Source organism: Hesperophylax consimilis, chromosome 7, assembly GCF_061612785.1.
Source record: "Hesperophylax consimilis isolate HC1 chromosome 7, BYU_Hcon_1.0, whole genome shotgun sequence".
NCBI classification, from domain to species: domain Eukaryota; kingdom Metazoa; phylum Arthropoda; class Insecta; order Trichoptera; family Limnephilidae; genus Hesperophylax; species Hesperophylax consimilis.
This window is the reverse complement of record NC_142842.1, coordinates 37,891,945-37,914,676: the sequence shown is the minus strand read 5'-3', so window position 1 is coordinate 37,914,676 and position 22,732 is coordinate 37,891,945. Positions and strand designations below refer to the sequence as shown.

Below are 22,732 nucleotides of genomic sequence, written 5' to 3'. Positions count from 1 at the left end.
CGATTCAGTTTTAGCTACTTCTAAGACAAGGCTTGTACTTGTGTACTTCAATTGCTTTCTGATGTGTTTCATATTCCTCCATAATTTTAACAATTCATTTTCTAATTTTCTCTGAATCAAAGCTTCCTTAAATCTAGATTTCCTAACTTTGGCTATTTCTTTAATGTTTTTCCTGAAATCTGCGTTCTTATAGAGACGTTTTTGACTATTGTCATTTTCCAAAAGTATTCTTTGCTCGTTGAATGCTTTTGTGCGTCGCAAAGAAGATAACAGATCTTCATGTTGCTTGAGTGTGCCCTGTGTCTGTGTTTTGATGTACAAATCGTATGCTTTTACAACCCTTTGAGCAATAACGTGTTCTACAGAAAACAATGGATGATGGTTGAAGTTTAGTGTCCGAAAATTAAATTGTATAAGACGCTGTCCAAATTCTTTTTGCGTTTCAAGTGGTACATATTTTTTTACATTTTTATTTGAAAATAATAAAGGTTTAATGAAAATAGTCAACAGTTCTACTTCTTTGATAGGGATATATCTTATTTGATTGGTCAATTCACAAACTGGGTTGTCTTCTAGCATCAGTTCACCCTCTGCATCAAACCATTCACTGGAAAACAAAACGAAAGATTTTGAAAAGTTGTATTTTGAAACAATCTTAAAATGATATAATTAACCTGCAGGTTTTCTAGAACTTGTTTGTTGAAGTTATTAACTGAAATAAAGAGCTGAATACCTCTGATCGTCTGCATGACTCAAAATTCCCTTCAATCGCTGGGAGAACGCTCTTGGCTTTGACCCTACAAAGAAGCCTTCTTCTTTAATATTCCGACGTGACAAGCAATTTTCAATGGATTTCTCTTTACCATCCCAGAATAAAGAATTCACATCGTTTTCGCAATGCATTTTTGAAATAATGGTGGAAGTCACCAGAGACTTTTCATTAATCTCCGTGTCAAAATATTTCAATGTTGTCTTGATAGAGGGTGTAATCTTATGTTCATCACTGTCGTCATCGTTTAATGGTGAACTTACAATTTCAGCAGTAGGAGATTTCGATTTCTTTTTGGATTTTGAACTGCTATTTGTAATATCCTTGCAAACATCCATGAAGAAATCGTCCTCTCTTTTGCGTTGCTCTTGTCTTGCTTGGGAACTTTCCTTCACTCTCATTTCCACAATGTTTTCTAATAATGCTTCTTCAATTTCATTCTCATGATGCAGCTGGGGTAAAAATGATTCAACACAATGCTGAAACTCAATATTATCGTGAAGTTTTTCATGGACATAACTGGATCTGGCATTTAAAAGAGTGTCTGAAGATTTCTGCTTTAGGAGAGATACTCTATCTTTTATTTTATCCTTAAAAGTTTTTTTTTTTGTGTTCATAATTTCCATTTTGAAGTTTATTCGCTTCCGGAGATGTTCTAATGTATTGGATTTAATTTTACCTGACGCGTTATATAATACTTAAGCTGGTGAATGCAATAACTAAATAAAATACGTAAATTGAATGAAAATATTATTTATTTATAATATCGCAACGATTTCAAATTTGTATACGATTTGTAACCATGGTGACAGGATTTAATGTTGCCAGTATTTAATGTTGCCAGTGTTTGTATCTGGTACCTACTTGTAATAAAACAGCATTTAAGAGGGAAAATCATAAAAAAAAAACAATTTTTTATACAAACCAAAATGATTTGCTTCGTCGAAAATCATCGACGTCACACCACCACGGCCATGACAAAACCATATGCCACGGCCGCCCAAAGTTTCATATGAGTGAATGGTACATCCTACGGCACTCCTGGCGCGAGTAAAATTTTGGCGCCCTTTGTTAGACGCCTAGGTTGGTAATCAGATCACTGTTATCAATAATATTTGGATCGTTTGTATTTTTGTGTAGCGCATTTTCATGTCAAATAATCTCAAAGGCGATGTGTTAGGACTATTAGGTATGATAGCTTTTGCGCGTTGGCAATTCTGCACCCCGGGCGGGCTGCTCCAATTGCACCCTCATAAGGCCGGACCTGATGGCGTCCCAGTCCATTTCCAAGTTGCAAAACGTTCCAAGAGCTCTTGATATTTTTATTAGCGAGATGAAATTAGGAGGCAACTAGCCTCTCGTTTCATGTCAAAACATTTATGATCTAGCTCCTCGAATGTCACTGGAATGTCATTTGATAACTTTACGAACTTTTATTTCAACGTGTTCCGCATTCGTGTATTGTACCAATAATTTGCTAATTTGCACAGAACTGAGAGCTTCAGTTTTACGCAGCTTCCTGTGACGTGTTATCTTTGCTTATCCCCGGTTTTGTAAATTCGAATATTCTTCATAAGTTCAAAAATATCCGGCACACCGGTTGATAGTTGTACTCTGAACTCGGAATTCAATAGCGTGCGGATAAAGTATACATTTTAAACATGGCTGCAACTGCCGGAAAAGTTATCGAATGTCGTGCTGCTGTCGCCTGGGAGGAGAAGAAGCCGCTGTCTCTGGAAACGATTCAAGTAGCGCCTCCGCAAAAGGGAGAAGTCAGAGTCAAGATAACAGCGACCGCGCTATGCCATACCGATGCGTATACCCTTTCTGGAGCTGATCCCGAGGGAATGTTCCCAGTTGTACTGGGACATGAAGGAGGAGGAATCGTGGAGAGTATTGGCGAAGGCGTAACTTCTGTTAAACCCGGGGATCATGTGGTTCCACTGTACATCCCGCAATGCAGGGAATGTGAGTATTGCCTTAATAACAAAACTAACTTGTGTCAAAAAATCAGGGTGACTCAGGGGCAAGGAATGATGCCAAACGGAACATCGAGGTTCACCTGCAAGGGTAAAACACTTCTCCACTACATGGGGTGTTCAACATTCAGCGAGTACACGGTCGTGGCTGAGATTTCAATCTGCAAAGTCAACGAGAAGGCCCCTCTCAGTAAGGTTTGCTTACTGGGCTGTGGTATCTCCACCGGGTACGGAGCGGCCCTCAACACAGCCAAAGTGGAAAAGGGATCCAGCTGTGCCATCTGGGGCCTGGGAGCCGTGGGGCTGGCCGTGGCCATGGGCTGCAAGGCCGCCGGGGCTTCGAGGATCATCGGAATCGACTTCAACCAAGCCAAAGCTGAAGTGGCCTCAGCATTCGGTGTCACCGAATTTGTGAATCCTAAGGATCATCCCAACAAGTCTATGCAAGAAGTTCTGGTGGAGATGACCGGGGGCTTGGATTATACATTTGAATGTGTCGGCAACGTGAACACCATGAGGTCTGCCCTGGAAGCGGCTCACAAGGGCTGGGGGGTGTCGGTTATAGTGGGAGTGGCTGGGGCGGGACAGGAAATCAGCACCCGACCCTTCCAGCTTGTTACTGGGAGAACGTGGAAAGGAACTGCCTTTGGAGGTTGGAAGAGCCGCGACAGTGTTCCCCAGCTTGTGGAAGACTACTTGGAAAAGAAGATACTGCTTGATGAGTTTGTGACACACAACATGAAGTTTGATAAAATTAATGAAGCCTTCAAACTGCTGCATGAAGGAAAGGCTCTCCGAGTGGTGTTACATTTTGAATAAGAAAAAAATGTGTAATCTTCTTCATTGTATATTCCTAAAACATTGTTACTTGTGCAAACTACAGCTTTATTCCAAAACGTACTAATGATATTACCTACTTATTTTTATACCTGTCCAACATAGAATTTTAGGATTTACACTTTTACTCATGGAAACATTGAGAACCATGTATTTAGATTGTAAAAAAGGGTCTTGAATAAATACTTTTGTATATTTTAACATATTAACAGTGTTTTATTGATTTGTATAATAATATTGTATAAATTTAGGTACGTAACAGAATATAATGTAGGAATAAATAATTTATTTCTGATACGGCTATCTTTCATATTCTGGGAAGAGGATGCGGTAAAGCTGGACAAATGAGTCGCACTGTTCACCTGAAAAATAAACAAGTTGATCATTAAATAATATGTATCGACACAGTCCTATCATAGAGAGCTAAATAGATGTCTCTGAAGAGGACTTCTTATAACCTCCGTAAGATTTGGAGTTAATTCTGGTGCTGAATTCTATAAAGAAACTCTTATAAATATACAGGGTGTCCGGAAACTCGTAGTACAAGCGGGAAACTGGTGAATCTACATCACATTTGGAGTCGATTTTGTAGTATATTTTTTTTTTATTTGAGCTTTCGTTATCGAGTAAATCAAGTTTGAAGTTGATTTTTTTTTTTTTTTTTTAATCAAATTTTTATAAATTATTACTGAAGATCAAAGTACCCAACTAATTAAAACTATTTGAAAGTAAAACAAATGAAGAAACTCGGATTTGAAGCATTATTTTGAAATCACCCTTCATTTAACCCGGTGTAATCATAAAATATTTCTGCTCTGCAGGGTTAAAACATCTGTTATTCAACCCTAAACACCAGAAAAAACTTTAACCCTAAAATAGCCGAAAAATATTTTTTTTTGGTTTTTTTTTTTTTTTTTTGAAAATGCTCAAATCAAAAAACTTTATGTTTTTTTGGGTTCCCCATGTGGTGTAGATTCTCCAGTTTCCCGCTTGTACTACGAGTTTCCGGACACCGTGTATAATAAGCTCCTTTATAAAGAAACCGCAGTGAGCAACGGACAGCACGATAATCTTCAGATCAAATTAAGCAAGGACGGATTGTTTCACAGAATTTGAACAATTCATCAAATTTCAAAGTTAATATTAAAGTTCTGTTATTATCCAAGTACTGTCAAACAACCTGCCCACAATGAAATAACAACAGAACTGGAAAATTAATTTTGGAATTTGATGAATTGCTCACATTCTGCGAAACAGCTTGCACTTAATTTAACAACAGTCATCTTCGCCACATATACTCGAGCGCTGTCAAGAAAGGAAATGTTTGCCCTTTGTAAATTAATAATAAGAAATCAATATCTCAACTTGTGATAATAGTAATAACTAGCTGACGTGTACCCGGCATTGTTCGAATTTTCTCTGCTTTCTTAAATATAATATGAATTTAAAATATATATATAAACCTTTCAGAAGAAATTTTCTAAATGATAGTGAAAACCTTATCAAAATCTGTTGCTTAGTTTAGAAGAAATAAGCGCACAGACAGATGCGAAAAGCAATAATATAATATTTTAGTACAATAGAGAAGAAATAAATCATGTTTATGTAATGATCACCTTTAAAGAAACAGTGTGAGTTCCTGGTGACCCTGTTCCTATTCTCGAGGGCATGGAAAACGGAGGTGAAGGTGTTGATATCCCCCTGGGCAGCGGACAAAAGTTTCCTGGCGGGCAGCGAGTTCCACACGCTGGTTATGCCCGTCTGCGGCTGTCCGATGGCTACGGGACACGAGGCGCTATACTGCTTTGCCACCCCTACGGCGGCTATCACTTCACCGCCACCCAGAAGAACCTCGACAGCCTCCTGCAATAAACATACTTTGTTATTCCAGTATTTACAGTCCTGTGTGGTTGGTTTGTAGTAAATTTAAAAAGAGGTTATTGCTTATCAAGTTATGCTAATGTTGCTAACATTGCTGTTTATACATACGAGTGGATACTTTCCACTGTGTAAAAACAACACTACACATTGATGGCTTATGTTAAGTGTTTTGAGTAAAAATAAATATGTGTGAAAAGCATGTATCTATCAAGATTATTTACTTTGCAAATAAATGGTTAGCGGGAAACTCACATTACTTATTTAATCTTATAATTAACCTGAAATATTCTTATAAACTGAATTTTCAAATTGCACATAACATATGTGTGCACTAGACCAATGGTTCCCGACCTCCGGTCCGCGGACCGGTACCGGTCTGTGGAGCAGATGGTACCGGGCTGCGAAAAAAAACTTATTCTGTTGAAAACATCTTTACGCTATGTAACCGCCGACACAATACCGTTGAAGTAAAAAAAAACTCCGCACAACCTGTGCTGACACATGACGTTCTAGAATATTAACATTTTAACCACCCTTAGGGAGCCACGGTAAAATTTTCAGACGTTGACTGGTCCGCGGCGACAAAAAGGTTGGAGACCACTGCACTAGACCACCGACATGGGTAAATGGGAGACAGATTTTATCATATGAAAATCACTACAGAATGTAAAACATTATACTTGACACATTATTGTTTATTCCAACACTAAATTTGGGTTCTAATAACAGGATTAGAAGGGTTAGGGATTCTAATAAGAAAAGATAGTACAATTATGCTTTTTGACTGTTATATCAAAATCATGTAAAACAGAATAGTCGTAAGAAAAAAGGCAGCTGAAAATTTTCAATAGTCACATTCTGATATACGAGACCTTTCATGTTTATCAACCTATGATAGTAAAAAGTACATCAGAATGTGACCATTGAAAATTTCTGGCTTCATTTTTACTTATGATAGCAGTGTACTTACTTCATGAGCATTCAGCCTATGAAGCATGTCCAGCGCCAGTTGGTGCGCGGCGGGATGGAGGTTGGCCAGCGACAGCAGCAGGCAAGCCAGGGGCTTGGAGTCTCCGATAGCCCCATACTGCAGCAGCTGGTGCAGGTCGGAGAAGCGGCCACTCCTCACCAGCGCGCGCACCAGCATCTCCGTCAGGGCGTGCTGCGGAGAGATGCGGTGGCGCGCCATGGAGCACAGGTAGTTCAGGACCACCTGAATTAAAGGAAAAATACAATTTATAATATATAATTACACAGAACAGCTAAAATGAAGTAGATAAATACTATAAATTCATATACTATGTGGCCTTAGAGCAATGTAAAGTTTTTCTCAAAGGTGATAAAAAAATATATATATATTATTACCATTATACTACACGGTTCCACAATAAATCTGAATATTGAAGACAAGTCAAGAAAAGTTACTTCACTACATAATCTGACATACCGAAAGTAACCTTTTAAAATTGTAGAATGGGGGCCTCCGCTCAGTGGAACACACAGTAAAGACCACTTCGTTATTACTACTTTAATGAAAACCATTTCCACTACCAAAATACAAAGTTTGGAAAATTGCAACAAACCAAACTCCATTACTAAATAATTACTACATATAAGCACTAAAATAGAAAACGAATAGTAAATACAAGGCACAACAATAAATGAATAATATACAATAATAATAGTAACTACAATTGTATGCAAAAAAATATTAATTTTAATATTTATGAATATGAACTAACTTGTATAATGTGCGGAGAGTCAGTGTGGTGTTGAAGAACATTGGTGTAAATATCTTGTTGAGAAATGACGACTCTATGCTGCACTTGAGAAGGGGTGGTTTTATTGCTGGAATCGTTAAACTGACTGGAACTCTGACCCGTTTCTTTAGCCATTTCTTGTTCTGCCCACTTTCTGTAAGTTAAACATAAACCAGATTATATTTTTGCATATTTGCAGTAAGTATGTATGTTGAATTTAATTGAATAATACACAAATATCTCTATCTCTTTATTATTTACTATTCTAATTTCTGACCAAAATCTAAACTCACTATTTCCCTAACGAAACAAATTTCCAGCCAATAATCAATCTGAAATCTAAATCAAATTTATTTTCTTTCGTTGTAATACACTATTGCAAAACAGAACGAATTCAAATATTTTTCACCAAAGGGTACCAAATTTATATGTCATAACCAAAGATATTAGAAGAACGAGATGTGCTATGCGCAGTTCGTACTGAGTGGAATTGTTTTGCCGAGTGTCGCCGGTTTTGTTCACCAATACTACTGCACACCTTCGCTTGCGCTAAGGTATCCGCACTAATACATAGAACAGATTTCTGTGCGTACACGTCCCGATACCGTTCAAAGTACCCTAATTAGGTAGTACTCCGGCTACGGTCCGGCGGCCAACATAGCATATCTCGTTCTTCTAATATCTTTGGTCATAACACACTAATCCATTACATGATTAGTGGGTAACAAAAATACAAAACACACGCTTACGCACTGTGGAATTATGAATTGAATATAAAGGACTGTACGTGCTTTCTCTGTACTAAATATCCTATTATGCAAAAGTTTAATTTTTTATAAAATCTGTACAAAATCAAGGAATACAGTTAGAATAAAGTTACCTATAAACTGCATTAATTTGATCAAATATCTCCATCAATGGAGCTAAATTCTTTCCCCCATCGGCCGTTAAATCTTTCAGGATATCAAAGATAGGAGCACGGCCATCTGTCCTCCTCAGGAGTACATTGACTATCTTCTCTGGAACGGCGCACAGCAAACCAGCAGGCTTCAGAATCACCCTCCAGAGGCATCCGAGACGAGCATCTATGACGATGTCTGGTTGGAACACAACCCAGTTCCCAGAGTCTATTATTTATAATATGGTTAAGGAAACATTGCTATAACAAGATACATATAGGTATGTGTAATCAGAAAAAAGTTAGATTTCAAAATAAAAATCGGTTTCACTAAAAAAAATGGGTTTTAGCATAGACTAAAAAATATATAAATTAAAGAGATGATACAGAATTAAAGATCCAGATTTATTTCTTATCTAAAAGTAATGTAAAACAAATGCACGCTTCCTAAGGCCAATAGACAGATAAGCTATCATATTAGTATCTTTTAATGTTTTTGTGTAATGCACTAAGTTTATTTTGCAATCAATACATAATTTTATTTAAGTAGGTACAACATTATTATGGTTTTGTTATTTTCCATAAACAATAAAATAAATTAATGCAATTAGATAAGAAGCAAAATAATAAAATACATAGTTGTTATTGTATTTAAAGTATGTAGTGTTAAGTATAGGGTTTACACGTGTAAGTAAGCGTAATATTAAATGGTGTTTAGGCTCCAAATTGGAATTGAACCAAGATGGATTAGGATAGCTCAAGGTAGATAGGTGAGATTCTATGTTTCGTCAGGGATGGGGGACTCTCTGTTCAAATAAAAATAAAAAAGGGGAATAATTCTGGAGTTGCTTACTGTGCTTCGTCATTATCATGCTGGACGCTCATGGCCCGTTTGGGCAAAACAGGCGAGGTATTGGGGCACACGCGAATTTAGCTGAAGAATTACTCCAAAGAGCCGAATATATTGGATCCGATTCATGATTAAAAACAGTACGGCAGAATATCGTTTACACATAATATTAACAAAAAGTGCTAACTTTAGTAAAATAAAGTGTTAATATCTCAGTTTTTAGTGTCCCAGTTGTAATGATCCGCCCTTTCTACTTCAAACTTTTCCTTCTCTTCTTTCTACGATAAATTTCTTTAAAGTCCCATAGGTAACTTTTCCATAAGGCTTTGCATATGTGTTCGCAGGGATGGAAAATTCCTCCCCTGCCGTCTCTACAAGCCTTTGCTCCTCTCTTTATTACACACCCCTTCAAGTGTGTACATCCTAGTTTGTCCACGTGACGTACGACCTTGAACGTACTCATTTCACGTGACGGTTCAGTATAAAAAGGCTTCACCGAACGTTGTGTTGGTTTTTTGTTTCTCGGTTTAGAAACCTAGTTATCTATGTATGTGTGGTATCCCTTGGTTCTTTTGAGATAGAGTGAGTTGAATCCATTATCGCTGTGTTTTAAAGCCATTTCATAAACCTTATTTTTCTGAAGTCGCCTGCTCTTCAAACTAGCTACGTGATTCTACCTGTCATAGGGTAATGTGAGTATAATAAAGTGTTAGATTTTATATATGTGATATACATACGATAAATTTATGGTGTTAGTTGTCGGCGCCATCCATGTATATATTTTAGGAGGGGAAGGAGAGGAAAGGAAATGAATTTTTTTCAAGCTAAGATTGACTCCTCCTCTTACCAAACAAAACTGATGGATGATAATTTGAGCAAGGCGATCGATATCTGCGTGTCTGGATATCACAACCGGCCGGGTCTCCCCTTGTTCCAAATCGGCAACCGTCACGCCAGAATAAAGAAAACCAGGTCTCTTCACCAATTTCAGAATTGCCCCAACCTCAAACACCTCCAGGATAATCTACTTTACTGAGTGTAGAAGGGGAAAACCATGACATCCCTTGTCACGAATCTAGTCGCGAAAATGTGACACGTAAGGTCCTAAGTTACGTGCCACCTCTAGAAAACGTTGTAACTCCCTCGTCGTCGGGGATTTACATCCCTTTCTAGGTCAAAAACATAGATAACACACGACAATCTTGTCGACATTTAGCCTGCTTTTTAGCGATAGGTTGTGTGCCTACCCATTCAGCCAATTATCATGTGAGATATATGTAAGGTCTACTCGAAATGCCAAATTTAGGATGAGGACTGTCTGTATTTTAATATTTGGTTCCAGTATTTATTTTATGAGGTTACTAGCACCCTCGTGTATTAGGTATGGGTAACTTCTACTGAATACCTATCCTCTCAGGTAGGTATAAACGGATAATTGGTTTGATTTTTGCATTTAATTTAAAGAGGCTGCCTACCTCTCGAAAGGTACCTGTTGAGAAAAGTTGTTCGGTTGGTAGTTTTATTTCGGAGATTACCATCTCCCTCTTTTGACTTTAGATTTGTTTTTGTGCATCCCAATTTGTAACTTAGAAAGTCAAACAATAGATGAAAAGTATTAAATTAGAAAGTCAAATAACAGAAGAAAAGTTTTCATTTTGTTCCGTCTGGTTGCATCCGATCGCTTTCAATTCGGGAGGTCATACGCTAGCAAAACTTCCCCCTTTGACTGACTGTACACCGCGCCTCTCGGCCTATATATGAAAAGGTCATTGGCCTGTCTCTCACTCACAGCTGATTGACAATCCGTCTAGGGTATTCCTTTTAATGATAACATTATTTGGGCGGCAGGTGTAGTAAACTTAGTTGTATCCGTCTTTTAAAGGGGTCCTCTGGAATTTAATAAATAATATAAAAAACTCACCCAGTTAGTCATCTCTCATTCTCAGCGTGAAGCTTACCTGGTTACACTATATAGCTAAATCACTTTAATTTTCGACCTCCTCCCTACGCCTATAAAAGGGTAATTAAATAATTCTGTAAATACAATTGTACCTCCCTAATCTCTGTTGGGATTCGAACCCGAGTTTATAATTTGTTCGATCCTCTGGTTTTCGGTCTCCGTGGATAGATCTCGCCAAATCAATTCCTCCCTAGACCGATTAAAAACTTGCTGCCTTTATATACGGTCACTCTGTTTTTAAAACGAAATCATTATTATTATTATTTTCATGTTTTTAAGACAAGTAATTTAGTTTGAACTACACATTTACGAAATCACGTTTAATTTAACACATTTTATATTATAATCGCGATCGCCCAACCCTTAGCGCCCCTGGGGTGATTTTTCACAAAACGGCGCTCTACAAATTATCCAATTATTATTATTGTCATTATTATTAATTGTATTCTCACTGAGTCGAACCACTTTCACTTCACACAAACACTGGTTCAATAATCTTTCACTTTAATTCAAAAACCAACAAAGCTTTCTAACACCATCTGAATTCACTAATTAACTCTAATTTCACACAACACTTCTGATTTGTATTGATTTCTCGGAGCTGCCAACGTATCTAAGTTCAAGACTCGACTGTTTCATCGATCTCTGCTCCTTTCCCGTGGGAACATGGCACTTCTAGCCTGCTTGTCAACAAATCCCATCTGTTAGCCCAAACAAAAAATTTTTGGAGTACATTCATTTAGTTTATTTATGTGGATATACAAAACATCACACAGTGTCAACAAAGCAAAAAAACAAAATCACCCATACAAACTACCTATTCGAAACTGTGTCAGTAAACAATATATAAAACATGAATTGTTTCAAATGTAATGGGGATGTTGCCAAGCCAGGAGTGGGAGTCACGTGTGATGGATGCAATCGAAATGTTTGCATTAAATGTTCGGGCTTATCCGCAACGGAAACCAGATGCCTAGAGCTCAAAAACCGCAGAATGAAATTCTTGTGTCCTGAATGTGAGAGTGGCCTTCAACAAATACCTGTACTACACAAACTAATTCGGGACCTCCAAGAAGAAGTCAACGCCTGCAAAAAACAGCAACAAATGCGATGCACAGAAGACATGATTAGTGAACTTAGCGATCGGCAATCCCGAGCAAAAAACATAATTATGTTTGATATCCCTGAGTGTGACTTGCCAGATACCGAACAACGCAAATTACGAGACACCGAAGAATGCTGGAAAGTTATAGGAAGCATCACCAGCACAAGTCAAAATAACATAAAAGTGCTCCGGCTTGGAAAACCGTCAGCAGAAAAAAAATTCCCTCGCCCGATAAAAATAATTTTCCAAACACGGGGTGAAGCTTTAGCCATTCTCAAAAATAAAAATAAACTAAAAAAACCAAACTCAATAAAATCGGATCAAACTCCGATGCAACGGCAGCATTTAATTGATTTAAGGAATGAGCTGCATCAAAGAACAGAAAAGGGGGAGAAGGAATTGACAATCAAATACATCAAAGGATGCCCTAAAATTATAAAAATTCCAAAAAACATGTAAATAATTACATAGTCAATATCTCAATACTGTATACGAACCTATGCTCTCTCACACGGAAATTTGATCTTGTTCTTGCACAAATAAACCTTATAAAACCAACAGTACTAATAGTGACAGAAACGTGGCTAAAGGCAGAAATACCAGATACATTAGTGGATCTTCCGGATTACACACTCTTCCGCAAAGACCGTCGAATTGAAAAACGAGGAGGTGGTGTAGCAATATATGTAAAGAAAAGGACCATAGGCCTGACAATCTCAGCCCAGGTGAACAAAGCCCTGGAAACCAGTTCTAGTAATTACCCACAAATTGACGCATTATTCATTGACATGCAAATAGACCATCTCAAAATTATCCTAGCTGGTGTCTACTGCCCACCAAATGCATCGTACGAAAACCACCAAAAACTATTACACCAATTAAAAAGAATAGCTGACGTGTCAAACGTAATAATCCTTGGAGACTTCAATTATTCCAAATTGGTATGGCCCATTACAGAAGTGCGTAATTCAAACAGCCCCGAGGCCTTATTTGAGGATATGTACTTGAACAATAACTATTGGCAACTGGTAGATAAACCTACAAGATACAGGGACAACAACACCCCATCTCTATTGGACTTAGTCCTGTGCAATGATGAACATCTCATTACTGATATAAAATATCTAGCACCTATAGGCAAAAGTGACCATATATGTTTGTTGTCAACTCTACAAGTAAGTACCAGCCATAACAACGGATCCTCCGGCCCGAGAGGCAAGAAGCCGAGACCCAACTATCACATAGCAGATTATGATAAAATAAATGAAACCTTAAGCACTCATGATATATTGTGGTCTCTCGTGGAAACTACTACAACTGAAGAAAAGTGGAACTTTTTTACAAACATGTTTGAAGAGAAGATTGTGTCAAAAATACCACTATTCAAAGGCAATAAAAACCACAACAAGAACAAACCTTGGATCGACAAACACATACTAGCATTGATTAAAGAGAAAAAGAAAGCCTGGGATGGTTATAGATTATCCAGAAAACAAATGGGGAATGTAAATGAGATTGAAAATGAATATTACAGAGAATATAAACTGAAAAATAACTACCTTTTGTCGCAACTAAGAATTACCAGAAAAAACTTTGAGCAAAAATTGATTGACAGCGGACAGAAACCATTTTACAGTTATATAAGGAAACAGATTGCCTCGAAAGTGTCTACTCCAACCATACTATATAACTTCTCTAACGAAACAGTTACCAGCGAGATAGACATAGCGAACATCCTTGCAACACAATTTGAAAAAACCTATGTCAATGAACCAGACACCAGTATACCAACTATTAGTCAAGATTTGTATGTAGATAGTTCACTATGCGAAATAGAATTCACTCCATCAGCAGTTGAGAATATTTTGAAGGGGTTGCGAGAAGACAGCGCTACTGGCCCTGATAATATTCCTGCTATTGTTCTCAAAAAGTGTTCAGCAACTCTCGGTCATCCTATAGCTCTGGTTATGCAACAATCCTTCTTAGATGGGAAACTCCCTAGAGATTGGAAGAGAGCTATAATTACACCCATCAACAAAAAAGGTGATAAACTCAAACCAGCAAATTACAGACAAAAAACCTATGTCAATGAACCAGACACCAGTATACCAACTATTAGTCAAGATTTGTATGTAGATAGTTCACTATGCGAAATAGAATTCACTCCATCAGCAGTTGAGAATATTTTGAAGGGGTTGCGAGAAGACAGCGCTACTGGCCCTGATAATATTCCTGCTATTGTTCTCAAAAAGTGTTCAGCAACTCTCGGTCATCCTATAGCTCTGGTTATGCAACAATCCTTCTTAGATGGGAAACTCCCTAGAGATTGGAAGAGAGCTATAATTACACCCATCAACAAAAAAGGTGATAAACTCAAACCAGCAAATTACAGACCTATAAGCTTGACTAGTATTATCTGCAAAACCATGGAAAGAATAATAGTGGACGAGATACGCTCATTCCTGATCAAACTTGACATAATCTCAAACAAACAACATGGATTCGTGCCAAAAAGATCCACGATTACCAATCTCATTCTTCACATAGATTACTGGACAAACAAAACTTAAATTCCTAGGTATAAGAGGACGACTTCTCGAATGGATCAAATCCTTCCTCACTGAGAGAAAATTACAAGTTCGAATTGGCAACCAACTGTCATCTGAGCGAAATGTGACCAGTGGTGTCCCTCAAGGATCAGTTCTCGGTCCAGTTCTGTTTATTTTGTACATCACGGACCTGCATAGTATAATAAAATCAGACTCCAGCTGCTTTGCAGATGATACCAAATTCTTTGCCAACCCACACACACATCACAACCAACTGCAAAACGATTTAAACGAAATATATCAATGGACAAATGATTGGCTTCTAAAACTCAATGTCGAAAAATGCACTGTCCTACATGTTGGAAAAACTAACCCTACACTTGCCTACAAACTTAATGGAACACCTCTAAAAGCAGTGACATTTTTATTTTTTTTTATTTTTTTTTTATTTAATATTTGTAAGTTTTTTACAATAAATATACAATTATACATATTATACAGTGTTATCAAGGTAAATAATAATAGCTTTTCCTCACCATAAAGAGACGAGGCTCTTGTGTTTGGTGAGTGAATCCTAGCTCAATTATATGGAATCATGTAAGTAAGTAAATAATATATTTGCAAAACCAAAGGGATAAGTAAGAAATAGGCAAGATTTATCAATAATACAGTTTCAAGATTTGAAGGAAATAATAATAAGAGTAAGATATGGACTTTTATAGTAGTTTTAGGTAATTTTTTAATTTTATTTTAAATTCCTGAATATCTTCAATATTTTTTAGATATAATGGAAGGATGTTAAAATATGTTATACCTAGATAGAGATAGGTATTTTGTGTGTGCTTTGTATTAAGTTTTGGGATTTTGATAGTTTTTTGATATCTTGCTGATGAATTGAATTGTAAGTTATTTAACTGTATTTCTTTATAAATTTGTAGAATTGAATATTTTTTATATATATTCTCTACTGTGGGTACATTGAATATTGAAAAGAGAATCTCAGTAGAAAATTTGGATGGTTTTTTCAATATTACTTTAATTATCAATCTTTGAACTATTTTAAGTGGATTTAATATATTGTTATAAGTTCCTCCCCAGCCAATAATACCATATTGTAATATAGATTGTACAATTGCATAGTACACTCTTTTTAGGTTTTCTAGTCTAAGAATATTTCTAAGTCTTATAAATATATAAATACATTTTCTAATTCTTTTTACAAGTTCACAAATTTGTTTTTTCCATTTAAAATGTTGATCTATATATATACCAAGATATTTAATTTCAGAAGTTAGACTAAGTATAGAACATTCTTGATTGCAATTAGTTCTGTTACATTTAAGGTGATGTATTATAATTTTTAATTCTGGTATTGATTTAAATTTGTTGATAGAGAATGGGATACATTTTGTTTTTTCAGTATTTAATGAGAGGAGGTTTTTATCGAACCAATTTTTCAGTATATTAATATCAGTATTTGCTAAGTTATTAACATTATTCCAATCAGTACCTTCAATTATTATGACAGTGTCATCAGCATAAGATATTATTTTTCCATTTAATCTTTGATTGAATATGTCATTTACATAAATGATAAACAGTAACGGTCCCAGGACTGTACCTTGAGGTATGCCGTATACATTACAACAAGACTTAGGAGTTACCATATCACAGGACTTGAAATGGGAACCACACATCGCTGGAATTGTGAAAAGAGCAAATTCACTAACATATCTAATCAGGAAATCCTTCCTTGACCTAACGCCGGACATGATGTTAAAAAATATATAAAACATATGTGCGACCTCTCCTAGAATATGCTTTCCAAATATGGAGTCCTTACTTCGCAAAGGATATAAATCTGTTAGAGAGAGTACAGAGACGTTTCACTAAAATACCAAGAGCTCTGAAAGATCTACGATACGAAGATAGACTCAAGGAACTAAGATTACCAACCTTACAAGAAAGAAGAGAAAGGGGTGACTTGATCGAGACTTTCAAAATTTTATCTGGACATTACAGTTGCCCTAGCATCCAAGAAATCTTCACTACTAATAAAAATATAAATCTCCGTGGACACTCAAAAAAAATTACCAAAACGCCTTTTGCATCTAATCCTAGAAAACACTTCCTTGCAAATAGAGTAGTGGATGCTTGGAACAAACTCCCACAACATGTCATCGATGCAACAAATATAAATCAATTCAAAGCTCTATTGGATTCACATTTGGAGAGAAGAAAGGACTTAGTTCAAACTTAAAACAACTCAATTACTGTCAAACTTGTTGTGAAATTAGATATGAGCGCATCAGCAGAATGCTGCCTGCTCATTACATAATAATAATAATAATAACAATTGAGTCTGTTTTTAGGATGCGTGAATACGCGAGTTTCCGGTAAGATTGCGTCATGCTCGAGTGAGCAATATTAACGGCGGAGCGCAACGACACAGTGTCCCAGGCAGATGCCGGATATTGACTGCCAGCACGGGCGACCACGGAAGCGATGGCGCGTTTGACCATCTGCTTTGTGCGTGGTGGGAGAATTTAGAGTGACCATACTTTAATGTAAGGGGTGATTGTACTTTAATGTATAGGGTGACTGTACTTCATAACAGTATATGTAAATAATTTGCTTTCTTTAAAAAGACTATAGCCAAAAAAGTACAACATAATTTCCTAATTCGTAATTTAACCCTTAAATGCATGATTTATTAATTTTTCTGGAAAAAAATATATTTTGTAGATATTTGCAAGGAAATATAAAGAATTTTTTTTTTGTAATTTTTTAATGATATTTTATTAAAAAAAAAATTGTTGCAGATTTACAACACCATGTATTTAATAAAAATTAATATGAACAATTTACGTATGAAAAAAAAAAAAAAAAACCTAAAAAAAATTCTCAAAACTAATAAGTGTACCGGAAAAATACGAGTTATTACATATAAGTATTGTATTAATGTATCTACTTACCTAAGAAAATCAAAATAATAACAGCAAAACCAAACTGTAATTCTAACCTCCAACCAAATTTCGAGAATCTTCACTTTGTTAAAGAAAAAGTGACATTTGACATTCGCGAAAGAAAAAAAAAGTGATGCCACTCGATAAAAAATATATTACCGTGAACTAGATAATTCTTAAACGGCATGCATTAAGTATACACCAAAGAGTTAAAGGTGGTTTGAACGGTATGTTGCCGTTTTGCAACAGTATGCATTTAAGGGTTAAAGAAAATTAGTCAATAAAGAGAGATGGTTCAAAATATCGCAAAATATATGTTGTATGTAATGTCCTACAGTTTTTTGTCTTCCATTTAAATAAAAATGTAAATATTCATTTGTTCAAAATCTTTAATCTGCATAAGTTCTTCACCAATTGCTTTGTTATTTTGACACAACGTTACATTTGAAATTACGTTCCCCCTTAATGCTTCCCTATTGCTAATGTCTTTCTCGAGTGCCTCCTACTTCTTCAACGATTCACTTCTGTATACCACAATGTTACTGTTAAAAAACTACATTACATAGACTTTAAGTCGACTCCGCATCTCATTACGGTGCAGAGATATTGCGTTAAGTATTCCTCGGGCGTCTCCGACTTCTACCACTAAACATCTCTAAACATTCCTGACACTAATAACTTTTAAAATTAATTTTTTTATTTTATTTTTAGCGATATTGGTCAACAACTTTATAGTTTTGCGAGCACAAACACACGCAGGCAGAATTTTTATATTTAAAGATTAGAAACCAGTTAGAATTTAGCTCAACCATTTGGAATGCATTTTATAATATAGGACGTTGTCCTGCCACAGACCCCCTTCTATGTAGGGAAGTTGAAATTTGTGGTCGGGTGTATTTTTGGATGAGAAATCTGCTTTTTTGAAAAACAGCGCCATCTGTTGGACAACATGCTTTTTTTTTTAAACAGGGCCATCTGTTGGACGTAAAAGCAACAAGAGCTATTGTTTCTCTATCTGCACAGACATATTGAGCCACAGCTACGCGTGACGGGGTACAGCTAGTGTAAAATAAAAAGGAACAGATTGTTTTTTTTTTTAAATTTCCTAAAAAAAAAAGACAAACATTCCCGGTTTACGAATAACCTGAGAATATTTGAAAGTCTCCTACTACCACTAGAGTAAGCGGAAAATATTGTTTGTGTTGTGATGAAGGACTTAACCAGCCGAGGAATTGAACGTGTGACGCCTGGGTGGGACCCAAACGTGATGCCAACTCAGCTACTCACCGGTCAGATATTCACATTTAGTTTCAAAGTTTCTAAAAGTCTCTTACGACCACTCTCTTTAATAAAAACTGAGTGAAAGTTCAGAAAAGTGCTATAAATAAAAAGGATACACATTTGGCATGTTTGATCGGGCAATACGACAGGCTTCAAGGATTTGGGTGGTGCTATTGGTCCGTGAATAATTACATTATTTCCTTCCATGGTTCCACTTTCCATTATATCAAACAGCATAGATGTTTGACTTGCCTGAAAAAATATTCATTATTATCGTAAGATATCTTATCGCATCATAACTTCAACAGTCTCAGAAAAAACTCTCGAACTGAGAGATCTGTCAATGGATAATGCGTTTACATCACATTATGATCAATTAACCGCCAAAAAGAAGTCCAGACGCCATTTGCTGCAAAGAAAAAGAGATAGAAAAATAGTTGTAATACTAGTAGCTAATAGTGATAATAATAATTTCAGTGGTGTCTCCGTAATTGCGTGTATTCCTCAATGCTTAAACCTGGGCTTCTGGAACATAAGAAAAGCCCAGATTGGATTATAGGATAAAAAAGGAACTCACCCGTCGCAGTTGGGGCCAGTCTGCCAGATTCTGGATGCACTCGAAATATGAATATTAAATTATATTCACAATGATTTATTCCACGGTTATGTTATACGTCAATCCTCCCTGCCTGAGGTACTATTTTATACTGACCTCTGCAGAGCCCCAAATGAGCATAATGTCACTTTATTGACATCTTGCAAGAAAAACCGGTCATGATGACATTTTGGGATGGGTTCATTAACTTAAAAGCAATCTCGTAAGAAACCAACTGATCAGATTCAAACAATAAATAGAGTGTTTTTCATTACCTGGTGATGCACAACAACCAAATCATCCACAACGTTGATCGCAAACCGTCCGACAAGCCCAGTACGGAAGGCGTGAACTTTGTTGTGCGCAGAGGGAGAGGAGTCTAATGGGAGGGCCAGCACTTCCGCAGGACACTCTCCGCCGTGGCGCAAAACCAAACACCACGAGGATTCGTACAGTCTCGCGCAACTCACATCGCGTTCGCTTACTGCTCTCGAACCTTCCACTGAAAATAAGCAACAATTAATTATAAATATTGAATAATAAGTAACTTTCTGAGGCAACACTAACATTATGAATACCAATAAATTATATTAACTAAATTTTAGTTAATACAATAAGCCCTGATGAAACTTGAGATAAGCGAAACCCGGTTGGCTGTCAGTTATTAATTCAAATAAAAAGTGGTGAATTACAAAGTGTGTTTTTTCATTTAATATACCCCAAAGTGTTTGCTTCCTTCGAAAATACCAATAATTAATGTACATATCGCACCATGATCGAAAAAACAATGTAAATGACAAAAACCAAATTTTAGGAAATATGATTTATCTTCAAGACCCATGTTCACTCCTTCCTCTCCCCAAAAAGACCCTCCACACAGCATCCCCAGAGATGACATAGGCCCTAAGGGAAATTATTTTCCTCAGGGCCTCCCGTGTGAAGTTAATGTAAAAAAAAAATAGGGGCACAGAATCTATTTTGGGCGTGTTAATTTGGTATTCTCAAATATCGAGACAGTGCAGTCTAGTCGATTAGGAAGCTTATGATAAAATAATATTATTTGAGCAAAACGGTGGGTTACGATCTTTCGGCCAATTTTTGGTAAATTGATTTTTTACTTACCCTGATGAAGGCACAGTTGCAGTTGTGGTGGAATTAGTAGGCTAATTTTGTTATGAAATATATTTCACTTACTTTCTACTCTCGGCAGTTTGGTGATGGAGGAGTTGTTCAGCAGAAATGGATGAAGGTAGACTCCATTCTCACTGGCCAGGAGTACTAGTTTGCTTCGGGCACACCAGGAGAACCAGGATGCACTGGATATAAAAAATGTATTACTTTTATTTTTTTTTTAAAAGGAAGACCAACATTCTTAGTATATTGACAATATTTTAAAATCTCCAACTACCACCACAGTAAGCAGAAAATGTTGCTTGTGTTGTGATGGGGACTTAGCCAACCGAGGAATTGAACACACGACGCATGGGTGGGACCCAAACGCGATGCTCACTCAGCCACTGACCGGTATTGAAATTTTATTTTATTATTAAATTAGAAGAGAAAGAAGGTTATTGCTACGAGGGTTTTGAATTCAGGAACAACAAGGAGAATGCTGTAAACCACTAAGCCACCGGCACAACCTATAGATCTGTGGAAGATCACACCGGCAGGAGCGATGCCAATGGTTAACTTGATAACTGATTTCTTTGTTTTTGGTGGAAGGACCACAGACAGATCTTTCATTTTGTATTGAAATATCGAGGCGTACATACAAAACAGCGTAATTTTAGCAGTGATGGCCTCCTTGGTCGAGGGATAAAACTTTCAACTAGCAATCCACATGTTGTGGGTTCAAATTCCTGCCTGCGCAATTAAATTTTATTTTTATTAATTTGTGTATTTCACAATTAAATAAATTAAAATAATGCATAGTATATTTGCACCACGTTCCAGAGTGGAAGATACTCTCAGTATCGCCCTGGTGTAAGGTCACCACTCAGAATTGAAACATTGATCGAAATGGCTTTAGCCGTGTTTGGTGACCAGGGGCCTACTCTGTTTCTTTAGGGTTAACAAACTTGTAAGTTCGTGGTTTAACCTTTCCTTGCCGGTCCTGTCAACTGAGTGACTCTAATTAATAAAATATCTCTCTAAATAAACTAAGCACAAAGCTCAAATTTTCGGTATTCCTCCGCAATACATTTATGTATTGCATTAAATAATTACAATATATAAATATTTACTGAGTGTACAGCACCGGAGGACGAGGAAATTTTGAACACCGTAAGGGAAGGGTTAATACGGGTTTGTGACGTGGCTAAACCGGCGGCAGGAAAGTTTCCAAAGATACAGAGTAGGCCCCCAGTGAATAGCCAGGTACTTCCTCACCTTCTTGTGCGGTATTCACATTAAAAAAAAACACTCATTATGTTGAAAAAACTCATGTGCACCATATTCTAAGTTTAGCTTAGAAGCAAGATCTACAAAACTAACAAGAACCATGAAAATTTAGTAACCTTATTGATGAGGACTTCAAGCTTTTAAGTTGTTTTTTCTCTGGTAAAACCTGCAGTATTTCAATCCCATGGTCAGATATGAATGCCAGTTCATTTGTCTTTGTCCACACAAATCCCAGCAATGAACCGTTTTTCCATTTGCAATTCTGAGAGTACTCTGCCGTGGTGGGGGTCAAGTTTTCAAAGTTCATGAAGTCCACGGATGTGTGAGACCTCTGTATAGCGAGGACGGAGAGATCTGGAGAGAACTTTATGGAGATTACTGGGCCCTTATCTTCCATGCGAAATGTGGTACAACTGCTTTGGTCGGGGCCTTTTACTATCACGCCAGTTACCCCACTGGAACGGACGGCAAACACCTGAAGCAAAATCAGTTGATTTAGGAAGGAAATAGCTTTAATAATAATAAAATAATGACTGATATAACACACCGAAAAAAATAAAGATTATTTATTACCTGTCCATTTGTATCGTCAAAAAATACATTTGTTAGCTGGCTGACAGCATCAAATCTGATTGGATTTTCTGAGAGCTGGAGGTAAAACTCTTCCATACTCTGGTTTGGCGTCGCCATTTTGGAGACAAAACAATTCCTGGGGTCTAATAGTTGTTATCACCTGGAGATAATGGATGACATTATAACAATAAAGTTAATTTGTTCAAAACGCCTATCGAGCCAAGAAAAATATTGACACAATCTGTCAAACGTCAGAAATTGTTCAAAGAAAAACAAAGTATTTGACAGGCCAACAACTTTATCTATGGTCAGAATGTGTCAGTCAGTTT

General features: G+C 36.7%; 2 protein-coding genes across 2 annotated transcripts; one reads left to right on the top strand and one right to left on the bottom strand.

Moving 5' to 3' along the window:
- The first annotated feature begins 2,175 nt into the window (after positions 1–2,175).
- On the top strand, positions 2,176–3,655 carry LOC149422713 (alcohol dehydrogenase class-3-like). The gene has a single exon (XM_089633470.1). The coding sequence runs from the start codon at positions 2,431–2,433 to the stop codon at positions 3,565–3,567; it is 1,137 nt and encodes a 378-aa protein (XP_089489596.1). The 5' UTR covers positions 2,176–2,430; the 3' UTR covers positions 3,568–3,655.
- Positions 3,656–3,780: 125 nt separating this feature from the next.
- LOC149422712 (regulator of MON1-CCZ1 complex-like) lies at positions 3,781–22,658 on the bottom strand. The gene is made up of 10 exons (XM_089633469.1): positions 22,404–22,658; positions 21,947–22,305; positions 20,625–20,746; positions 19,706–19,932; positions 18,952–19,087; positions 8,107–8,353; positions 7,209–7,380; positions 6,437–6,679; positions 5,202–5,448; positions 3,781–3,947 (listed from the first exon to the last, which is right to left on the bottom strand). Exons 1-10 carry the CDS (start codon positions 22,518–22,520, stop codon positions 3,886–3,888), a joined length of 1,932 nt encoding a protein of 643 aa, XP_089489595.1. The 5' UTR covers positions 22,521–22,658; the 3' UTR covers positions 3,781–3,885.
- Between the last annotated feature and the right edge of the window lie 74 nt (positions 22,659–22,732).

What these genes read in the sequence shown, in the direction of transcription:
- LOC149422712 (XM_089633469.1), bottom strand. Translation starts at nt 22,520, where the DNA reads ATGGCGACGCCAAACCAGAGTATGGAAGAGTTTTACCTCCAGCTCTCA. An exon ending in TTGAAGTCCTCATCAATAAG is followed by an intron (nt 20,747 to 21,946) that starts GTTACTAAATTT and finishes TTTTATATCCAG; the next exon opens with TGCATCCTGGTTCTCCTGGT. An exon ending in CTCACACTGTTTCTTTAAAG is followed by an intron (nt 3,948 to 5,201) that starts GTGATCATTACA and finishes TTTATTTTTCAG; the next exon opens with GTGAACAGTGCGACTCATTT.
- LOC149422713 (XM_089633470.1), top strand. Translation starts at nt 2,431, where the DNA reads ATGGCTGCAACTGCCGGAAAAGTTATCGAATGTCGTGCTGCTGTCGCC.